The sequence below is a fragment of the Aythya marila genome (assembly GCF_965140915.1).
Source record: "Aythya marila genome assembly, chromosome: 4".
Classification (NCBI taxonomy): Eukaryota; Metazoa; Chordata; class Aves; order Anseriformes; family Anatidae; genus Aythya; species Aythya marila.
The window spans coordinates 64,624,736-64,648,324 of record NC_139045.1 but is presented as its reverse complement, the minus strand read 5'-3'; the positions used below and the strand labels follow the sequence as shown (position 1 = coordinate 64,648,324).

The 23,589-nt window shown below is 39.0% G+C and overlaps 1 protein-coding gene across 1 annotated transcript in view; it reads right to left on the bottom strand.

Annotated features, from left to right (window-relative positions):
• WFS1 (wolframin ER transmembrane glycoprotein) overlaps positions 1-23,210 on the bottom strand; it is a 40,105-nt gene extending 16,895 nt beyond the window's left edge. The window contains exons 1-3 of the mRNA XM_082758678.1: positions 22,972-23,210; positions 21,250-21,444; positions 2,309-2,391 (exon numbers count right to left, since the gene is read on the bottom strand). Of these exons, the coding sequence (XP_082614804.1) occupies positions 2,309-2,391; positions 21,250-21,439 (273 nt within the window). The 5' untranslated portion in view covers positions 21,440-21,444; positions 22,972-23,210. The remainder of the gene's footprint in view (positions 1-2,308; positions 2,392-21,249; positions 21,445-22,971) is intronic.
• Between the last annotated feature and the right edge of the window lie 379 nt (positions 23,211-23,589).

Below are 23,589 nucleotides of genomic sequence, written 5' to 3'. Positions count from 1 at the left end.
GCACACCTCCACATCCCAGATCAAACATCTAGCCTTTCTGTGATATACTGCTGAACGATCAACTTCTAAACAAGCCCCATGCAGCAGCTGCTTTTCACTTCCACAGCAAAGCTTCTAGGCAGAACCACACAAGGATGGCTGCACAGCTCTGGCCTGTGGCGATCAAATGAATAAGAACCGACACAAAAAAGTATTAGCCTCAGACTGCTTAAGTGATAAATCATGGATTTTCTCTTTCCCATTAAGTAAAACTGGGAAATGAAGTCATAGCTGGTAATGGCTTAACACAGATCTTCATACTTTACTTCAGTGCAAAGGTTGTTGCCTGCCTCTCACCTTTGGGCTTTGCTAACTGAAGCAGTTCTCTCTGGTAGTCCCCTTGCAGAGTGCCTCTCATTAGACACGGAGCTGCCTCTGCTCCATTACAGAATCCACCTGTGGGTGTCTCATTTTTGTAAACGCTGCACAATTATTTCTCAATAAAGAATTATATAAAGCTACGGTAATGCAGGCTGACATCCACTCAGAGTGCATTTATTTCCATAGTCATTGCAACGTTATTACTAGGAGTTTATTCAAAAATAACTACACGCCAATGAGCTGAGTGATTCCTTATATCTGATTTGGTAATTATCAGCAAGAAGCGCAACGATGCCATCACAGGTTCTTACTCATAATCCTACAACAGTAACAAGTTAAAATACATTTGTCTGAGTGGATTCTAAAGGGATGTGTTCCATGATAGAAAAGGAAGCATATAATATATATATATAAAAAAAAAATATATATTTTATATATATATATATATATATATATATAAAATTTTTGTTTTCTGAAAATAAAAAGTAATTCCCTCTCTACATGCCAGAAGAAATTTGATTCCCTAGAAGGGAAACAACTGTATTTAGGGTTCCTTTTTGTACAGTCAATTCATCCTGAGTGCATAATATAGCAAAATTGCATGCTGGATCTTTTTTTTGAAAAGAACACTGTTATTGTGTGGAAATAGAAAGTGTACGCAGTTAAAGAGCTAAAGGAAAAGAGTAAAGGAGAAGGGTAAAAACTTATTATTTTTATAGATACATGCACACACATCAGAGGCTCAGATTGCACAAGGGATTTCTTACTCAGATGGAACTTATATCCTGAAATAATATATTATGACTTGCTCTTTTATGTGAAGGAATAGAGCCAAGACGTGGACTTTGTAGCAGCAATCCCCTCAAGGTTAAAGCTTCATCCTCTGCAAAGCCGCTGGCTGTTTCAGAGGTGAGGAATTCCTTACTGTCTCACGTTACAGCTCCAAGGACAGCCTGCCCTCAAACAACTTGAGATGGAGTGGGGAGAGAGCCTGGCACTGCAATATTTTTTATTATTTTTTTTTTTTCTTGAAAAGTGATCCCTGGGTTAAAAAACAACAAATCACCAATGAGCTTGTAGGAGACCATGAACGCTCCTTGTCAAAGCCAAAGCTGAAGAAGAATGCTTAAGTCAGTCACCAGCCAAATTAAGCAGGAATTCAAAACCTTCTCTAAAGTTTTAGGCTATTTATACTAGATCAACTAGACCAATATTCCAGCATAACGCAATGGATAGGAAAGAAAACTTTTCTAAAACCTACGGGAAACCCAAATTCCAACATATACAGGGGTAGAATTACCATTATCATTTAATTGGATCTATCATTACACAACTAAATATAGATAGCTTCAATAAACCACGAAGAACTTCTTTTCTATGTTAATTCAACATAGAAATGGTAATAGAGGAAAAACCAACCTCTGATGTTCCTGCTGAAGCAGCTCAGTGACAGTTTCTTCCACAGAGTCCAGCCTAAGAGTCTTTGTACATAGTGAAGTACTGAACCAACAGTGTTGACACAGCTTTCATTCTGATAAACAATTCTGCTTCAGTGACAAAATTAAGTCCAACACCAAAAATCCAAACAGCATTTAAGAATCACTACCTCCACAAATAACTCTTGTACATAAAAATATAAAAATAAAAGTCAAGCACCATGGCTTCTCCACGCTCTGAGCCTAATCCTTCCCCTACTCCCCACCCCATTTTGATATTCATCCTAAAGGCTTATGCAAGAGTAGGACCTGAAACCCAAGTAGGCAGCAATTCTCAAGGCTGGGAAACTACCTAGCGTCACCTTTCTCACCTTTCTTTGAACAGCTTATGATCAAAACAGATACAGTTCAGCTAAGTGTCTTTGGAAGAGATAAGAGTTCCACTAAAAGCTGGCAATGCTATTTTTGGAATTGAGAGCAAACAGCACTGGACAAAAAGCATATAAAATTACCTCTGTTTGTGCTTTTGGTTCTCCAGCTTTGGCCCTCTCAAGCAGTTCCTCAAAGAGCACTTCAGGTTCTTCCTTCATGGCCTCTAAATGAATTTGAGAAAGAAAACAGTTTGTTAGCAGAATTCAAAGTTTTCTAAATCATTATTATATTTGGTTGAAGAATTACAGGATCTTATCAACAAAATCCAACACAAGGGTTTTTACAAGAACAGCAGAACAGCAGTGGAAATTAACTAATATTTTCTCTCCACCCCAGCGTAGGCACCATTACTTGTTATTTGGTACCTGCCACAGGATGGTACACAGTTTACAGTTTCTCACTTACTTCCACAGGATTAATCTCTCAACAGAAGAAATTTCATTACAATAAATATAAACACGCACAGAACCTGCAGTATAGATCAACTTTTGTACTGTTGTTATTCTTATTCCTGATAGCCCTCGAGTCCTTCAGCTGATTACTTATTTAGTAGTGGAGCCTTCTCAAGCATTTTGGAAAGAGAAAAAAAAAAAAAAAAAAAAAAAAAAAGCCTGTAAAAACTTATCCGGTATATTTGAAATCTCAGCTCCTCAGTCCCTAGAGTATATAGATACAATAACAAAATGATTAAATGCTTATAAAATTCATTATACCGAGCCCAATTCAGCACTCACATTTATTATTTTCTCCTTTACTATCTGATCGTATAAATACAGATGAACATTGTATTTTTTCTTCTTCAAAAGCATCACGTTGCTCTACAGGTCAGTCATCAAGAAGAAAAATCAGAGCTTTATCTGATATCTAGGGTTTGTAAATAATGTCATGCTGGGAACAATTTTATGAATGAAGAGCAAGTTTAATGCAAAAACTAACAAAGGCTGTGACAGCTACTCCCTCTCCCCACCCCACCCATGAGAATTTATAATCCGAAGTTAGTCTGGAAAAACGATAAGGAGAAAAACAATACAATTTACAGTTTACTCAACTGAGAGTGTGTGAGATATGTTCTTAATCAGTGGTCTGTTATACTGTTTACTAGCCAAGATAAAACTTAACTAGAAAGTCAGATCCGAACTCAACAACAAGCTCCAAAGCTTGAGCTTTGCCCCATTATCCCGTAAGGTCACCAACCACATCATGATGCTTGGCAGCTACGTATTTAGGGCAGACAGCATGAGAAAGCATGGCTGGGAAGCTTAAGAAGCACAGTTTCCAAATGTAGGAAAAAACTTGAGAGACGCATTCTGGCACTTGCTCAAAGCTACAGATTTCAGTCTCTGCCTACTAAGGGCAGCAATAATGCGAGAAGCTTGGTAAGCAGCCCAGCTAGCCGAGGTGCCATTTAGTATCACTGATTTTTCAAAAGGTGGGAGGAAGGAAGAAATAAACTCATTTCCAGATGATCTCCTAAAGAACAGGGCTACTTACATTCTTTAATATCACTGGGACTGGGACTATTTCCAAACGAGAACAGGCTAGAAGCCAACTCTTTCATTAAAATGGGTTTATTTTAACAAGAACAAACCATGAAGTAAGTTCTCTCCGTCACCATGCCACAGTTTTGTCTGCCAACCTCCACTTAGAAAAAACACTAATGCCAGATTATAACATGTTGTCTGGCTAAACAAGGCATATAATGAAAAATAATTTTCATTTACTACTCCCTCTTTTCAGAAAGATGTAAAAATATTATTGTAAGATAGGCAAACAACATCCCAGGAAGATTAACCACTTAATCTCCTTGCCCTGATGTATAACCAAAAGCACTGAACCCTACACAAGTCAGAAACCTGTCTTCCGGATGGCACTATGCACACTAGCACCCATCCTTCAGGAGCTCTCAGCTAACAGTAAAGCAGAAGTTACAGAAAACAGTGTATTGTTTGAAATGAATATAATAGTCATGCATACCCCACCCAAATGAAAAAAGTTGGGTAATACAACACTGCCCTGCTGCTTCCTGTGCTTTGACTTATTTCTAAGCCTTTCAAATCAGAATTTCAGCAGCAATAATCTTGGCTACAGATTTGTGGTATGTTTTTTTGTTTTTTTTTTTCCCCCCCCCCATTCGGTGTTTTCTACATGTTGAGAAGAAAACACCATATATGTTTGTCATACTCTGGATGAACCAATAAAGGATGCACTGGTCAGAAGCATTTGATAACTAAGTGGAATTTACACACAAAAGTCAGAGAGAGCAGTTTGCCAAGACCATATAGGCCCCAACAATATGAGTTGTTCTCCAGCTGTTTATACAGGCCAAGCAGCTTTCCTTTTGTGTCCTGCTCCATTTGGCATGTGCAGAAGCACAGCAGTGCTCTGGTCCCTTCCACCTTTTGCTCAGAGTGAAGTTTGTTAGATAAGCATGTTTACTACAATATAAATCCCTAACGCCAGCCCATTTTGTTCCTTGGTTTCTTCAATACTGGGATATAATTACCTTACGGTCCGACTACCACCTTCACTGAGAAGAGAAAGTAAAACAAGCTGACACCGCAGGCAAGCCTGCTGAAATGTTTGCTTTAAAGGAGCAGACTTCCAGTGGAAAAAAGCACTTCCTGCTGCTGTTTTCTACCTGTAGCCCAGTCCCTCCCGCCCTGTTATCACTTAGTCTATGCACTGTCATGTGGAACCTATAAATATAAATGAAGATAGTGAATTAAAATTATGGCTGTGGGTTGGTTGTGTAGTTGCATGGTGAGGGCAAAAGAGCAGCTGTGGTGAGTTTTGGAGGTCAAGGTTGGAATAGCTTCATACCAAAGCATTTCCACAACTATCAGTATTTTGCTGTGCTTTGTCTGAGGCAGGCCTACAAGGTGAACAAAAGGATCAGGTATGAATGACTCAGGTTGCATGCCTGCCCTATCCATTTACTTTCTCAAAGTATTTAGGTCAGTCTCTGAAGGTGAAAGTTACACGGTCTAAATGTGTTTAGGAACCAGGATGGACAGACACTTTCAGTTCAGTTCAATGCTATGAGAACAGGCACTATGAAAGACTTGCCCACCATAAAAAGGCTAAGTGATGATATATAACTTAGCACCCGTGTTCTTAAGCATGTTTTTAGTGTTTTAACCTCCTAATGTTTATTCCTCCCACACAGTAGTACTGCAATGGAAGTGCTGTCAGTAGAAGCTTTTATTTTCCAGCTTTGCTAAAAAATGATGTCTTTTTAATGTCAAATCTTACTCTGTCTTGAATATAAAAATTTCCAGAAGAGAGAAGCATTCATCTTACAATACTTCATGCATCTTTTATGACAATTAAAATAGACTTCACTAGCTGTTGTGTGTCAGGTGCATTTATATAAGCCAATGAAGTCTATCAGTTATTCAAGGCTCACAAGCACTGAAGTCATTCAAATGAAAGCAGGCAGGTGAAAGCACACAAATTTTAAACGGTACGTAGCACTCATATAAGAAACAAATTAAGACAGGACCATGACGCAGAAGGGTGGATAGTACTTCATATTTACCTTTAGTTCCTGCTCTGCCACCAAGACCCTGTGGTGGCCATCATCAGGGTACCCTGTGGTTCAGCTCTGGGTTTATGAAACAAGCTAGTTCTACCTTCCTGGGGACAGGCTACGCAAAATCACAAATTGTTCATCAGAACAATGACATTACTAACAGAATAATTAAAAAATATATATTAAAGTCCTATTTAAGTCAAACTTAATATATGAAATTATATAGTATCCTTTAATTTTCTCAGCTCCACTCAAAAAGAGTGGAATTAGAGAGAAAGATTTGCAATCTGCAAAGGATGAAGCATATGTGTACATTCCAGTCCAGTGCATTTATGGCCTCATACTACAGAAGGCATTTAAACCTCTGAAAAGTTACAAAAGTATCTGTATTTTTTGTTCAGGCCTTTCATTTCAAAGGTTAAAACTGTACAGCAGCATTTAGGAGAATAAGCCAAAGCTGCACATCATTAGCTGATGCACTATTAACTGGTAGCACTTAAAAGGTGCCATCAAAACCATTTCTTAGGGCCACTTGTTTACTAGTTAAAAACACAAGTCTGAACACAGCTGTCTATATACATAGATTGTAAGTAAGCTGATGAAAACTGAAGGCAATTTCCTTCCTGAAATTTCATATATTACTTTGCATTACTATACAAAGTAAGATTCCAATTTGGAGTCCAGCTTTGCTGCGAAAGGTTTAAATGGAAATTTACTGTTCATTTTTGCATGGGCAGGAATCTTTAATTTTTGTTAGGTTTTGATCAGAAAGAAGAAATGTTGTAATAAAGGAAAACATCCTGTTTTTTCAGTTAGTCTATACAACACTACGGTAGGATGCAGTTATTGTCCCTCATCTCTGACATTTAACACTTAAATTGACAAAAAAGTAGTTTATATATAGTAGGGGATTTGTGTGCGTGATATTCAGAGATATTAGCGTTCAATAATAAATCAGAAAAGGAAGATGCCATCATAGGTTAAATAATACATGTAAGAAATACATATACATATAAGCCTCATCTTTGGGCTGCATCAGGCACTAAAAACCAACAAACACTTCAACATCCACGGAATGTTTTGCATGGACCTCTATATTTCTAGATAAATCTCTTCAATGCAGAAGATTTTGTAGAAGACAAAGGTTGTTGTCATAAAATTTCTTTCCCGGTATTTTAGCAGAAGTCAGTAATGAATAGATTATAGATTCCTGAATAGCAATATTGATGAATAGCAATAGATTTCTGTTTTTTCTACTATCCGTCACATCTCCAACTGAAACACACCACGTGTGCACTGCTGTAGACAGGCTGACTCAGTGTCCAATGACATATTTAGCAAGATGTCTTGCACGTGCTTTAGACAAATGCTGTTTCAAAAAAAAATTAGCATTTAATGTACACCGTGCATCACCATTAATAAGCTTTAAAATATGTAAGGCACATACATAAATAATAATCTTTACATATAAGGAAAGATTTTTAGTTATATATGCAGAGTAAATCATATGTGCTCACCCAGCATATAAAACAACCTCCATTTTCTCTGCGTTTTTCTAACTGCTAGATAACACTGCCTTCCTTCAAAAATATTCTTTCAAGTTACTTCATGCAGAACGAGTCAACAGGACGCAGACTGAATAATACAAGTGTTTATCGATGTAATTTCCTACCAACACAAGCATATCACAGCTCCCAGCAGAACAGACTTTGCCAGGAGGAGGCTAGGTTAGGCAAAGTTTTAGCACCTTTCCTGCTTTCATCACCTGCTGAGCAGGTACACTCAGCTCTTCTCCCCGTTTAGGTCACAGCTACATCACCTGAATTCTCCAGATAACAGAGGAAAATGAAGACCATGAACAAGGAACGCCAACACCAAAAACTGGTATGTTAAGGGATCACAATCTGGATCACAAACCTTTTGAGCTTATGATCTGTTTTGTTTACGCTGTTATTGGGGCCAGCTACAAAAGAGCTGTGTTACTGCACCCAATAAATCAATTTGTACACAAACACAAGGCAGGCACTTCCATGTCTTTTGAGCAGCAGAAACCTAATGAGCACAGGATAAGAGAAAAACTGAAAGCAGCTTCTCAGACAGGAAGTAATAATGAAGACAAAGTATTAATTTGAAATATATAAATTTAAAAGAAATTACAGGTTTTACAAGCGAGTATGAGAGCTGCATAGAAACGCTATGGAACAAAAGATGAACGCATTAGGCAACACCCCCAGGCAGTGTATGAAGGAAACCTGCACGGCATACACACTTTGCATGATCACGACTACAAGCATTCATTTGGGCTGAGAAAAGAAAGTGACAGGGACGTGCAGGAGGAGGAGGAAAAACCATGTGTTTGGGAGAATAAAGGATCTTAGATGACAAGATATGAAACAAGGCTTCTGGATTGGCCTTCCCATTTTATTATTACAGCGAGTATTCCTGAAGCAACTGAAAATAGTAAGTTAAGCATATGCACAATACATATGCTACATTCAGACCTAGTCAGTGGTAACATACTTCCAAGCTCACTGAATATACAGCCAGAAAAGTACAGAAACTTTTTGTTTTAGAAGTATTTCATGAGAAGACATGACAGTTGTCACAGATGAAAATTGCTATCAAGGTGTGGTGGTTTATCCCAGCAAGGTGGGCCAAAAAAAATGCTAAGTTGTCAATCTCACATCTTGCAAATCTTGCAAATGCTAGATTTTTATTTTTATTGCAAGATTGTACATGCAGTTTCCTTTTTGCTTTGTTTGAATAAACATGATTAAGACATACTGAGAAAAATCGGAGCAGCAAGAAGGCCAGAAAACAGCAATAACAACCTCAATTCCTCCTGGAGAGAAAGTGAATATTACATTAGAGCGATACAAATGTATGAATTTAGCTACACTTAATAAATAAAGCAATGGATAGAAAAGTTTTTTTTTCCTATAATTGAGCAGTGCACAGAACCTAGATGTTAGTGAGTTACTCTAACAGCACTTTAGATTTAGTACTCATCTAGGCATGTCAGAAGCCAAAAGTCTGCTACGGTCATATTCAAAAGCAAAACAGGATTGGAGGAAAAAAAGAAAAATAAAGGAGAAGTCATAGAAAGTTATTTAGAAATAGGCATAAATCATTATAAAGCTGAGCTCATGCCAAAACAAAGAAAAATAGAAAAACAATGAATCTAAAACATTTAAATTTAAAACCTACACCATGATAGACCAAGAGGAGATTTGCAGAACAACTCACTGCAGAACCTGTTACTTCTTTCTATGCTTTTTTCCAGCACACAGGTTGCAGCAACCTACCAGGCAGACTATAGACAACTCAAGGGCAACTGAGTATTTTAAAAAGAGAAGGGCACAGTGAAAGATTTAGTAACAGATATACTCCCCTCCTCTCCCAACAGAGGATCTCACTGAGAGGCTTCTGTGCAGGAAGCTCAAGTGCCTTTTTTTAAATTTATTTATTTTTAAAGAAACTACTGTTTCTTTCAATTGTAAATGAAAACTATATAAAGACAATCAAACAAAAAACACCTATAGTTTCTCTTCTTTGTTTATCCAAGGGTTCTAATGGACTAAAATCTATTGAACTATATACTGCAGCATGTAACCTCTTACTTAAAGCTGAGAAATGAAAGTGGCAAACAAGATACCAGAGATCCATAACAGAGACCATTAAGTCTGATATCTGTACAATGCGAATGCACAAAAGGAAGAAAAATTGTAAGCCTGTGAAGTGTGAAAAAAAAAAAAAAGATATACCAGGAAAAATTAGAATAAAAAGCCTTGACATAACACCCTTGTAGCAGTAAAAGTGCTGGAGGACAGGCAGATCCAGCTTGTATTTATCTCTCTGAGGGTGGTATATAAGGCTTCTCACAGAAGTCTTACAAAGAAATTACAAAGAAGGCTGTTACATGGACAAATAATAGACTAAGAAATAAAGGAATGAAGAGTAGAAATACGCAGCTCACATACTCCTAGGGAAATGATTATTGGTTTAGACTAATATACAATATGACCTGTATTATTTAATGCATTTATGTGTGACCTGAAAAAAACAGCATATATAGAGATGCCAAATTCTGATGATTTTGTGTTACACAGGGGAAATAAAACAACAAAAAACACGACCTATGATAAACTGCAGAAGGATTTAATGATTGATTAAGTGATAAAAGATGAAACAGTACATGCAAAATAAGAAAAAGTTATCCTATCACTATATGCACAGTGATAAGATCCGAACTCTCTACCACTACTCAGACTGAAACCTTGGAGCTATAACAAACTGCTTTGTCTGCGTGAGCTTAATAAGCTACTGGAGAAAACAACGGCAGAAGAAACACCCACGGAGCACTCTCAAATATGAAGACCTCACCTGTCAGCCAGGAAATCTCTAGGCTGTAAAGTGCTAAACATGCTGAGAAGTAACCAGGAGTTCCTGCACACCTTTAACATGGCAGTACCGTATGAGTAAAATTGATGAGGAAAGCACTAGCACTGCACATAGAAAAATCTCCTTAGGTCTAGCAGGCGTGCTGTAAACAATAGTGTAAAGGATTCAGATGAAAATAAGATTAAAAAAATGTGTAACTGGAAAATGTTTGTCACCATTCAGACTCTCCAGCAGCAGCAATACTGATAGCACCTTCTGCAGGTCTTCATGCAGAGTTCACAGACTAACTCCTGCACTAGCTCACGTAGGAGAGAAGAAAAAGCTGAATGATACCCAGAGGAAGAAAAACACAACTTCGTACGTTAATAGCTTCATCCAGTAAGCTCTCTACTTATGTAAATCGGTTCCTTACTTATAAGAAGTCACAGGATGTCAAGCATTTGTCAGTTAATAGCACGAAACAGGGAAGGATAATTTACATGTTTGATGAAGAGTCGCATGGAACAAGCTTTCACCCACAGGTCTTTCTGGCAGCTAAGTCACTGGGGGTAGAGAGGAGGGAAAAAATGTCATTTTTGACATTAGATCTTCTCCCACACTTGAACAAATTCTCCATATACCATAAAACATACGGATGTCTCAACTGATTAGTACTGCGCTGTATAGTCCTGAACTTTTGTGAAGCTCCAGGCATCCATCGTTTTACTGAATTGAGTTCCTTTAATAAGAAGGCCTTACTGTAAAAGAATCTGAAAGGAAAATGTCTGAATTGCAATGTAAATTACTGTACTTTTACTTTGATAGGATACTAGAATGAATAACCTGTGTTCACTGCTAAACTCTACTGTTCCTATCATGCTCAACACAACACTGAACAAATAAATCCGTATGTGCAGACATGGCAGAGAGACGGTTAGCTGTTGCGTTTGAAAAAGCCTCTTCATGACTTTCATTATATGATAAACTTGAAGCTTTTTTTTTCTAATCTTTTGTCACAAAAACATGTTTCTGAAGTGCTACATGTAAAGCTTATCTCATACTTAACGTCAAGATAAAGACACTAAAGTAGTACTTGCAGATAAAACCAAACTGTTCTACTATCATTATGTACTTTAGTTCATAATAACAAATACACTCTGTGCCACGAGTTACAACAGGGAAGCTAGAGTTTAGATTACACCATAGCTATCTAACCCAAATTTGGGTTAGCTTGAAAAAGCAGCAGCCAGGAACAGCTCAAAACCATGTTATAAATCCTGTCTCAAAGAAAGTTAGGCTGGTACACAGCAGGGATGTGTATCACATTTATGGTAACCAAAAACATCCACAAAACCACAATCAGCTTCCTGGATGCCAGTAGTTTTTATAATTCATTTTCTGTCCTCAATTTGTATTAAAGGACCCCAAAACGCACACTCTGTCCCCTGGATTTCAATGCCTTCTGTAAAATAAAGCTAGTATTAAGGAATCATTGTCTGGCTTCTTAAGCATCCAGCAGCTAAAAACAACCCCCTGTATTTGCAGACTGCCTTGAAGCATTGACATCTTCCAGCTCTGACCAACAGCGTGAGATTCTTAAGCCACCGTTCCAAGAAAATCGTCTCCTACTCCTTGGCTTTTGTCAGCCTTGTTCTCTACTCCTCCAGTATTTACCTTTGCTATAGTTACAGGCAGAAAAAGAAGCTTGTTACATCAAAGAGTGGAGGTCTTGCTGCGGAGTTCAAAACTATGCTAGGACTGTATTGTAATCATCTGGTCTTCTGGGACTACTAAAAAAGAAAACACATGACTGAAGCATCAGAAATAACAGCCTGTCACCCAAGTCAAGCAGTTTGTTAGAAGACTTGAACAAGTTTGCTTTAAGGAGTTCGCAAGTGAAATATACTAGCTATAAAATATAATTTTCTTGCAGATCTCTGCAGTAGCCCATTTGTAAATAAAGTCTAACAACGTTGAAAATGGAAAGCTTTTGTAACATTAGACAGGGAATAAGCAACAAGAATGCACGTACATGCACAGTAAATAATGCAGGCATAATCTGTTCAAGCAATAAATGTTTTCATGGAAAAACTAGGAAAAAGAAAGCTTCAGGGCATGCCCACACAGGCATATTGACCTAAACAGATGCAGCAGAATACATTTTGTGCTAAATCTCACTAGAAGGTATTTCTTTTGGAGTCAAGTCCTATTAACGCACTTCTAAAGGGAAATGTTACAGTAGCTCTTTTTTTTGGAGGAAGCGTTCCTTTTAAAAAACACAGATTGGTGAAATTTAACCACAACCAACAAAACCCAAATTTTCAAGCAACAGTCCGCAGCTCTTTAATACAGATTTTATTTTCATTGTGAAACAAGCTCTCTAAAAACCCAACCACACTTAGGAACAAAGGCATATACATATTAATGACAAAAAGAAAGAATAATTTTATTTCTAAAAGCAGCTATGTAAACATATCAAAATGAAACGGGGAAAAAAATTCAAACACCTTTCAGGAATGAGATTTAAACTGTTCGTCTTCAGGCAGAATGTCTATTATAAATAGGCTTTTAGAAAAAGTTGGTCTGTACATTTTGTAACAAAAATTAATGTTCTAATAGCTTTTGTGTGTCACTGGATTGTACTATAGAGCTCTCAGTGTTCAGAGGAGCCAGTCTGAATCTCTAGAGACATCCTCCTACTCTCTTTGCACAAGCTCCAGGAGTTCAGTGCTATTGTGCGCAGTACCTGCGTTGCACTAAAGTTTCTAGAAAGACTGACTGATGTTCCACTTGAGAGCAGACATTAAACATCATGTCATAAACAAGATCTGTTCATACATGTATAGTAAGTATATAATGATACAAACAGAGGAACTGACCGGAGAGGGAGAAACATTTTGTAAAACAAACATCACTGTTTTAATAAATGGTTTTACTACTTCAGACCATTACTTGCTCATCCATGAATGTTCACTGTTGATTGTCCCCCTGTACTCAGCTCTGGTGAGGCCGCACCTCGAGTACTGTGTTCAGTTTTGGGCCCCTCGCTACAAGAAGGACATGGAGGTGCTTGAGCGGGTGCAGAGAAGGGCGACGAAGCTGGTGAGGGGCCTGGAGAACAAGTCCTACGAGGAGCGGCTGAGGGAGCTGGGCTTGTTCAGCCTGGAGAAGAGGAGGCTCAGGGGCGACCTTATCGCTCTCTATAGGTACCTCAAGGGAGGCTGTAGCGAGGTGGGGGTTGGCCTGTTCTCCCACATGCTTGGTGACAGGATGAGGGGGAATGGGCTAAAGTTGCACCAGGGGAGGTTTAGGTTGGATATTAGGAAGAACTTCTCTACCAAGAAGGCTGTTAGACATTGGAATGGGCTGCCCAGGGAAGGGGTGGAGTCACCATCACTGGAGGTCTTTAAAAGTCGTTTAGATGTTGAACTTAGGGACATGGTTTAGTGGAGGACTTGTTAGTGTTAGGTCAGAGGTTGGACTTGATGATCTTGAGGTCTCTTCCAACCTAGACAATTCTGTGATTCTGTGATTCAATCCTTTCATCCATTCAGAAATGTTCTGTATTCTTCTCTAACTGTAAAATAAGGGCTGGGTACAATTAACAGTATAATGCACTTTTTTTTTTTTTTTTTAAATGTGCTTCTACTTACAAAGTAATACCTTAAGACAGTCCTGCTTGCCCCGAGAACAGTTAAATATATTTGTAAAAGCACACACTGTGAGGCACTCTATTCTGAAAGGTGATAACAGGGATGAGAGTGAGGGGAATAACATTTGTTTAGAGAAGTGCTAAAGTCTAGAACTCAACTTTGCTTTCTATGGGAGCAGCAATGGCTTTGTAGATACGATAACAGTCTTAGTCACACCACAATTGCAAGTCATCAAAATAGCATTAAATTGAACAGGGAACAACTTCTGCACCCCCACAAAATGAAGGCAAATTGTCAGGAGAGCAGTGAAAAAAAGCATGTAGGCGGAAGACTAAGAGTTATGATATTATAGAGAGTATAAATCTTAAAAGTGGAGGGAAAACTATTCTTAAAAGGTATTTCTTTCTAGTGTAGCTATTATTGTACAATGATCATTTAAAGTAATTTAAAATAATTTTACACACAACTAATAATATAGCCCTGCACCTCAGGTTTATCTCAATTTATCAATAAAAATTTGATCAAACATGTTGCCAAACTGGAAAATTAAAAGTAAATAAGCCTTTTGTCATTTCTCAGTTGAACTTAAACACTGTTAACCCTCCCCACCAAAACAAAACTAAGGACATCAACCTGCAGAAAAGCAACATCAGAAAGAGTTGCAATCATAAACCTTACCAAGCCCACATATTTTTGTAGGTGAGGAACTGAAGTTATCACAACAACCTGTACAACGTTCTGCAGGCTTACTGAAATTCTGCAGTGGATGCTCTTTAACTTAGACACCATCGGTTCGTTAGCTTACAATCAAAACAGATGACCCTTAAAAAATAAAAGGTTGTTTTGCAGGTCCATAGTGCCTTGTTAACTTGCTCACTAAGCACTTCAAGTAACTAACTTTGCAAACAGTTGGTTTTATTTCCCAGTTTACTTTTACCAGTCTCATCTCCTAACTTTTGTAAGGAAGTAGGCCTTCCACTGCTGCAAATGGTCCCTCTAAAAACACGGTTTCGAATCTCTCCTATGCATTAGTTTGCTGCAGTTTTCTTTAAACATTGTTGTACGGACTAGGTACTTCCAAATGTTTTGCTCCAAAACTACTGCAAAACATCTACAGAGGTCAGTCAGACTCCAGAGGTTCCTGCTGATGATGAGTTCAGGCACATTCTGTTAGAGCCTTGGTTCAGATGAGGAATGTGCTTTTAACTTCCCAGCTGGTCCCATTTACAGCATTTTGTTAGCACGCTGGAACACACATACTGGATGCCTTCTGGAGGAAACTAAATGGAAAAAAAAAAAAATGTATTTCCAACTACTAGATTTAATTTAGACCAGCTGAAGTTTGGTATAAATACATCCTACAAGATGGATACAATTTGAACCTTGGATCCTCAGCACCAAACAATTGACTCCTATTTCATTACACAATTTATTCATGTGAATGTAGCTTTCCCTTCTATTGCTCATTTCTATCGCTCTAACAACATCGGGACTCTACTAGAACAAACATTTTGTTATCATATACCAAAACAGATTAAGGAATTGATCCACCTGTAAAAATTACGGAGGATGATGATCCAGCCAGGGCACTTTCCTTAATTTGGCTCAGTGTGGGCAAAAAATTTATTGTGCTGGTACAGCCCAGTGGAAGAGTGGAAAGAGGAAACTAACTTCAGCTACATGTGGAGAAATATTTCTTATACTTAAGCAACCCCCAGATACCCAACCAGCATCAAATTCAAGAATGCAAAAGTTACTTCTGTTAAGGGACCTGTAAGTCTTTGTTTATCTGCCAAAGAAAATGTTTATATATATCTTAAATGGTAAAAAAAAAAAAAAAAAAAAAGGCCAGGAAGGAATTTTCTTCTTCCTCATAAACGGACATCCAATCCTACTCCCACGGATGGTAAAAACCTTACTCACGCCAATAGCAGCAGACCTGAAAAATGCCGATTTCCATTGTTCTTCGCTAATTATGACTATGTTCCAAAATTTTATCTGAAAATACAGTCATTAACTTTGGTTTGTATAGAATCCTTTCTCCCCCTCAGTAATACTTGGCAATGAGTTTTCCAGAAGCCCTAGTAATTACAGGTAAAGCTTGAAGGGACATCAATAAACTGACAGATAAATTGTTAAGTAATTAATACTTCAAGGCATAATCCTCCCTTTCTAACAATCAAAGATTTTTCTGAGTTTTCTTCAAGCTTTGCACAAACATTTCACTTTGCCTCCACAGTTAGCCTGTATAAGCAAACTGCCAGAAAATGAAGACAAAGAAGTGCTAAAATAGAGCTTTGAAGCAAAGGTTCTTTGTAACCTTAAGTGGAATAGGTTAACATTTGGAAAATATTCGTAAGTTAGCAATGTTTCCTATTTGTTAGCTTTCATTTAGCAATGTATTGGGGATGCACTGTTGTACACTGTTACAGTGTTGTAAATTGTCTGTGAGGTGTTTTTTTGTGTACTGTTTATAAATTTTATGTCACACAATTTATAAAATAATCTAAGAAATACAAAGAACTGCATGAACTTTAGAAGGTTAGGAAGAAGTCCACTCATCTACAAACGTAAGACAGTGGTTTCTGCCCTCAAAGCTCATAGTAACAATACTTTCCCCCAATGCTCTCAATTCTGGAGCAAGAAATTTGTGTATATTGCCTTAACAACAAAAAAAATGGACAAAGGAAAAAATATTCCTCTAACCAAAGAGACATTTCTCGAAGCACTGCAACTCTGTTCTACAGTCCTCTCAAAACTTCCTAAACTCTGATCATCTTCTCAAACTCTATCCCAAACTTTGAGATACTACCTGATTCCTTTTCTCCAGCTGTACTGGCTAGCAAATGTACATGAACAATGTAAAAAGAAAAAAGCTACACAAATAAAATCCTGTTCATGCACATATAAGAAATTGTCACCCTCACACTGCATACCAGATTTCTGTTATCCTAGAATGCCCTCTTGCCTCCTCTTCTACTGCTGACCAGCAGACAGTCTTCTAACAATTTTTAAGAAAGACACTTTGCATACTTGAAAGCAGTTTAGGCGCTACAATAAAGAGAAGCACATCCAGATAAGCTGGAATGAGAGTCAGTCCAGCTCAAGTTACCATTATGGCTGACTCAAACTAATTACTTGAATGCAGAGATCCCAGGCAAGCATCCTATTATTAGCACACTTACCAAGAACATCGATTCATAAGCCTCTTTCACTCTTTCAAAAACATTAATAGGAGCAGGATCTAGATACTCAGCTGACTAAGTGAACATGTTGATGGTGCCTTTTTTTTTTTTTTTTTTTTTAAAGCCATGCTCCATGTACACACATGGGAAACAATACCCACTAGCAAGAATTATGCTTTTAAGCCTATTTTGGAGGACCCAGTGTTCTTACAAGGTACATAGCACATGGATAGAAATTGAGGGCATGTGCACCTGGGACGCAGAGAAGTGTTTTAGAAGATTTGAGTCGTAGTCTGTTTCAACAAACTTCAAATTTCAGTAGCCAGTAGCCACTGGTCTTCCTTGCTGTATACCATGTTCCTACTGATGAAGACTATCAAAACAATGACAGAACTTATTTAAGCAACTGGCAACTCTCCTGTAATTTGCTTACATGAATACTGATGACTCAATGGTTTTAAAATTTTAAACCTTAATTAGTAGTGCATATGCTTTGCTCACCAGTAAACTTCCTGCCCAGGAACATTCACGAAAGAGTAACAACTTTGTTTTTCTTTAAAAAAAAACAAAACAACAACACAAGAGTCAACATACTGATACACATTCATTCCTAACTCATTCCATACACAGAAGCAGTAATTTATATAGGCAGAGCTTTGCAGAGAAAACAACAGTTTTGGGTAGAATAACCCTCATTAAAAACAACGAAAAAAAAGAAAAAAAGATCTACAAATCATCTTAAGCTCATCAACTGAATATATTTTTTCCCATCAAATCCATGTTTGATTTACATCCAGTGCTGTTACCGCTTATTGTGAAATTGATTATATAAGGAATAACAAACACTACCTAATGATGTATTAGCCTAAGATGAACTGAAAAACTGCCAAGAAAAAGCCTTCAGTATAGGCTTTTGACCCAAATGAAGTACCTATGCAGCTGAGGATGTGTATTGTGCTTAAGTGCTTTCCTGAGTCAGAGCCAGGGGCATTGACTCCATTGCTAGATTATGCTGCAAGATACCAATAAAGCTGCAGGAGTAGAAGATCGGTGTTTCCTGGAAACAAATTACTTCATGTTCATATCAATGCTATGCTTTAAACACAGTATGCGTAAGCAGAAAATGTAAGGAAAAGCACGTATCAGAAATATAGAAATTTTGGCAGGAATATTCCAAGAGTAACAGAATGGCTGAGACTGGAAAGGCCCCCAGGAGGACATCTGGTCCAACCCCTGCTCAACCGGGGCCAACTACAGCAGGTTGCCCAGTACCACATCCAAGCAGCTTTTGAAAATCACCAAGGAGGAGAATCTACAACCTCCCTGGGCAACATGTGCCAGTGCTCAGTCACCCACACAGTAATGAAGTGCTTCCTGGTATTCAGACAGAACCTTCCATGTCTCAGCTTGTGCCTGCTGCCTCTTGTCCTGTCCCTGGGCACCACTGAAAACAGATTGTATCAGTCCTCTGCCAAGCCCCCTCTCCTCTAGGCTGAAGAGTCCCACCTCTAAGCCTTTCTTCACAGAAGAGATGCTCCAGTCCCTTAATCACTTTCGTGGCCCTTCACTGGGCTCCCTCCAGCAGCTCCATGTCTCTCTCATACTGTCAAGCCCAGAACTGAGCCCAGTACCCTGTGAGTGGCCTCAGCAGTGCTGAGCGGAGAGGAAGGATCCCTCTCAACCTGCTGGCAATGTTCCTCCTAAGGCCTAGGATGGGATCTGCCTCCTTGGCTGCAGGGGCACGTGGACATGTGGTAGGTAGGTTTGAGGTGAAACCGCCTTTCAGGATCATCATATGGCGGACAAAGCACACCACTCCTCCAACTGAAATCACAGCACTTTTATTGAAGACTACATTACTTGTATAAAATGCTACAAGCTTAAAATTTGTATTATGAGATACTTCTGTCATAAAGAGGAAGTGTTCTAAGCCTTTAATAATTCTTACTGTGATAGCTTTCTGTACAGCAATGCGTTGGTTTTATCTGTCCTCTTCTGCATCACTTGCAGTCATCAGAGGAACTAGTGACACATAGTGACTGTTCAAAGCAACTGGCTTACTTTTTCGAGGAAGAAGCAGCAACTGCTCTTCTCAAAGCATCTGTTCTATGTCCTTTCATAGAATCAGAACACAACAGAACTACACGTCATGGACACAAGACTGGGTCCTTCGCTCTTCCTACATCTATCAGCAACTGGAACATTATTTATTGGTAAAGGCTCTAGTGATTCAAAGGAATATCTATTCTGTCTGAACATTCTGAAGATTGCCAAAGTGCCAATTTTCAATTTGAGATTTTCATATTTATGTTTCAATAAGCAGATATATATGATTGTGTGAACTTTTGTGGATTTGTGCTTCTCTTTCTGAAGTCCTACTTAAATCCCTGTTTTTAAGTTTTGATGTCCACTGCTGCTGTTCATAGAAGAAAAATTCTGCTACCCCTATTTGAGAATTTTTCAGTTCTAGAAACTATTAGTATTATAACAAACTTTTCAAGTCTAAAATAACTGTAGAAGAAAACACTGGATGAAGAAACATGCTCTTACTGAACACATCTGCTACCTACATCCACTCAAATCTTAGCCGTTAAGAGACTCTGGCAAGATATAATTGCAACAGTAGCTCATTCTACAGCATTAAATACTTCAGTATATTAAGGGGATGTAAAGGGCAATGACAGTGTTACCAGTACCAAAAAGATTTTTATGGGAATTGATTTAAATCAGAAATGAGTCACAACTGAAATGGAGAAATGTATCAATACTTGACAGTCCTCTTTTATAGGGGTGCAAAGAGAATCACCTTTAATACAAAAACCAGCACAGAGATCATTAGTAAATACACAGACCTGTAAAGAGACAGAATTGAGGCAAAGCTTGATATGACTTTAAAAGCCCAATATTGATACAGAATAGAAAATCTCCAGATTAGCTAAAAGATATCTGACAGAATCTGTTTAAAATAACATTGTATTGATAGTATGTATTAATTTTCAGAATCGCGCGTGAATGTGGGCACCAACAGCAGAAACCGATGCCTTTCCGTTTTAAGTGATACTATAAAAAAGTGCAAGATAACTCCACACCATATTCCTAATATTGTTGCTATTCTCTTCTTGTTGAAGCACACTAAGAAACCGAAGAATGAAGAAAGGAAGAAAATATACCTGTTAGCGCTAATCCTAAATTAAGGATCATGTAATTAATGTCAGAATTGTCAATTCTCCAGCATCTCTGAATTGTTTTACTGGTGGGTGAGATGACAAAGCTTGTAGTGATACCTTGAAGCATGTTCGAAATTCAAGTATCTTTTTTTTTTTCTTCTGTTGGGAATGAGCCCTTTGGTACCAAAGAACCAAGAAAGTTCCAGAATTCAATTTCAAATTAGATATCAGAAGCACTAACACTGCCACAATATTGGCCTGAACCACATGCAGCACTTACCTACATCTGATGCATGACACAGAGATATTCACACATTTAATAATTTTAAATCATTGGATAGCTTTATTACCTTCAATAAAGCAAGTCATATGTATATACAGGTATTAAGCCATGCACCCAGTTTCAGAATTTAAAGTCCAAGAAAATTAAAGAGCAGTAGAAGTGTTATACCCGGACTAGTAAACTTCTTGCAGAAGTGTTAGATTACAAACCGAGTTTAAAGTGAAACTCAGCAGCTGAACACCAGAGCCAGATACTTTTCTTCCTACTTTTTGCAAGAAACTTTTCTCTCATCCCATAATCAAAGTTCATGAAACTGAACAGGTTCACAATAAGGAAGAAAAAGTATTTCTTCTGCCTTTTAAAATGTATCTTCATTCTTAATCTGACTCCTTGACTGCCAATCTTAACTTTATATGTATCAGTTTATTATTCCCTCACAGTAGTATCTATTCATCCAGATTAGAACTCATACTAAAACTACAGTTAACAAGCAGTATAGCTAGTTAAAGAAATTAAATTGAAACCTTAACATTCTGCTAAATTACATTTAATTCTTCCTGCCCATTTTTCACAGGAACTTCTTTCCTGTTGCTCTGTGTACGTGAGAAATAGTGGATGGTAAAAAAAAAAAAAACACAAAAATATGTACAAAATAAGCAGCAAAAAACTTCTCTTCCAAAACCATAGGTTAAGAAATTAGAGACACTTATTTTTCTACTTGACAGTGTCACTTTAAAGCAAGAGCTGAATGTGTGTTTGTACTTTATTCTCTTAATGTTTACCATAACCCAATTTTGCAGAGAAATTGCTTTCATGCTTACCATTTTTTTCAGCTTTCTCCCTGCTACGGGAGTAGTCAGAACCTGAAGGAAAAGTTGCAGCATCTCCTGAGGGTGGTCCTGACCTCCGATTGTTCTCACTGTGGTCCACAGCAGCAGCATTCAGCTGGGACCTTCCAAGATGTTGTTGTGGCTGAGGAGGACTTGATTGGGGATCAGAATCTGAATTCATTTTAGCTGCAAAAGAAGAAAATTGTAATTAATTATCAGGTAGCATGATTAATACATGAAAACCGAATAAAACTTAAGATGGGAATATATTCATACAATTACTTGAACAAAAAACCTTGAAAAGGGCAAGGATGTCAATAGCAACTACAAGACATATAAAAACATCCCTGAATAATGCTAAGCATTAACAGTTATTATTGAATAAGAATCTTCATATATGTATAATTAAGCAAGAACATTTACTGCCTTTTTTCCTTAACTAAACGAGAATTGCTTCTCAAGTCTTGATAAAATAAAAATCATGAATTGATCCCATAAAAACTGTATATAAATAATCTGAACCTAATTTTGCACTTCCACATGCAACAAAAAAAAGACTAGCCCCTAACTTTTTATAGAACAGTATCAACCATTCTAAAGTGACAGAAAAATCACTTCCTATCAAGGACCTGGTCCACAGCCACCACCTCAATCAGGCAACAGGGTAAAAAGAGAAGGATAAGGCAAAGGAGGAGGAGATGTGGAGCTATGACACTGGAAATGAGAGGAGGTACACCCCCAAAGACATGCTTTGTTGAAACTGACAAGATCCAAAATAGGGTCACTCGACTTACTACTTAGTTACTGTTTTATGTTATTAAATAGCTTTTACATAGAAAACAGTAGGGCAGGGAGGGAGAGGCCTTACAATTCCTTACAAGAGAAGGCCCAAACTCCCACTGTAAAGCCTCTCCTGACCGGGGAGGGGATCTCTGTTCTGCAGTTTGATTGCTTCCATTAGCAAACTTTCACAGAAGTGCTTACTGAAAACTTAGTTTTTACAAGGCAGGAAGCGGAGAGGTACACAGACACTACCACGGTGTAACATAGAGTAACTCCAGCTGCTCTACAGCAACTTACTTCCCAGGAATGTGGCAATTCACAGCTAACACTGTAAAAGGTGTCTGCCAACAAGCTGCATTTTTAAAATCTGTGCATATTTCCACCTAACGATGTGGAAGCAATAAGCCAAAACTGCGGATGCAGTCCCTAATTCAGGCAACAACTTCAGCCCTAATTAGAGGGCACTAAAATCACGGCAGGATGCGAGAAACACCAACTGTATTATCAGCACACAGCATTCTTTGCAACTTAGACAACGTGCTTGCCAAAATGAAGCTTCCTTAAACTACCAAAAAATGTTTTACTGAAAAAAAGAAATGCATTTCTATCTTGTATCTCTATAAAGTTATAAATAAACCAACACAGCCCACTTCACCCAACCTTCGGACAAGCCCTAGGAAAACACAGAGATTAAAATACTTTCCAGTAAGCCAGCAAGAGTATTTTTAACCACCATACAAGCACAAAAGTTACTCAGCATCTTGTTGTGAGCGTGACCTTGGCGCAGGGAGGCAGAGCAGGGTTGGACCAGCCCGGGGATGCGCCCCACTGCTGACCCCCAGCGCCTGTGGGGCGACCCCGATCCGGGACGAGGAACCGGGCACCGGAGGCCTGAGTCCGTGGGCGTGCTGTGAGCAGGACGGGACTTACCTCGGACTGAGCGAGCCACCAACAGCACTCCTCTCTCGCACGCCTCTCCGTGCTCTCCCCGTCCTAAAAAGGGCTCCCCAAGTTTCCCTAAGTGCCGGGGCTCCCCCAGAAACCCCGCAGGGAGCGGGAGGCAGGCAGAGAAGCTCGGGCTGTCCTCCCCCAAGCCCTGCGGGGGGAAGGCAGCAGCAGGCACTGCCGGCGGAAAGTTTCTCCGCCTGCTGCCGGGCGCCGAGTGGGGCGGTGGCGGCGGCCCTAAGGGGCGGCCCCGTCCCGCCCCCGGCCGCGGCCCCCTTCCCGTGGCGCCTTGCGAGGGGGCAGCGCCGCCGCCATTCCCCGCCCGCTGCTCCAAAGGGAGGAGAGGCCGGGAAGGGGGCGCTGATAGTGGGGGTCTGCCCGTGCTGAGGGGGTGGCTGCACGCAGGGTGCCGTGAGGGAGGTAGCCTGGGAGGGCTTCGGTAGCTCCAAAATGGCAGCGCGGGGCGCTGAGGGCGTTGGGGGTCGAGCGTCGGTGGGCAGCGCCTCACGGCTCCCCCTTGAGGCGTCCGAGGCGCGGGTGAAGCCTTTTTCTCGAGATAGGCCCTTAAGTCGTGCTTTTTGGGGACAAAAGTGAGGATTTGGG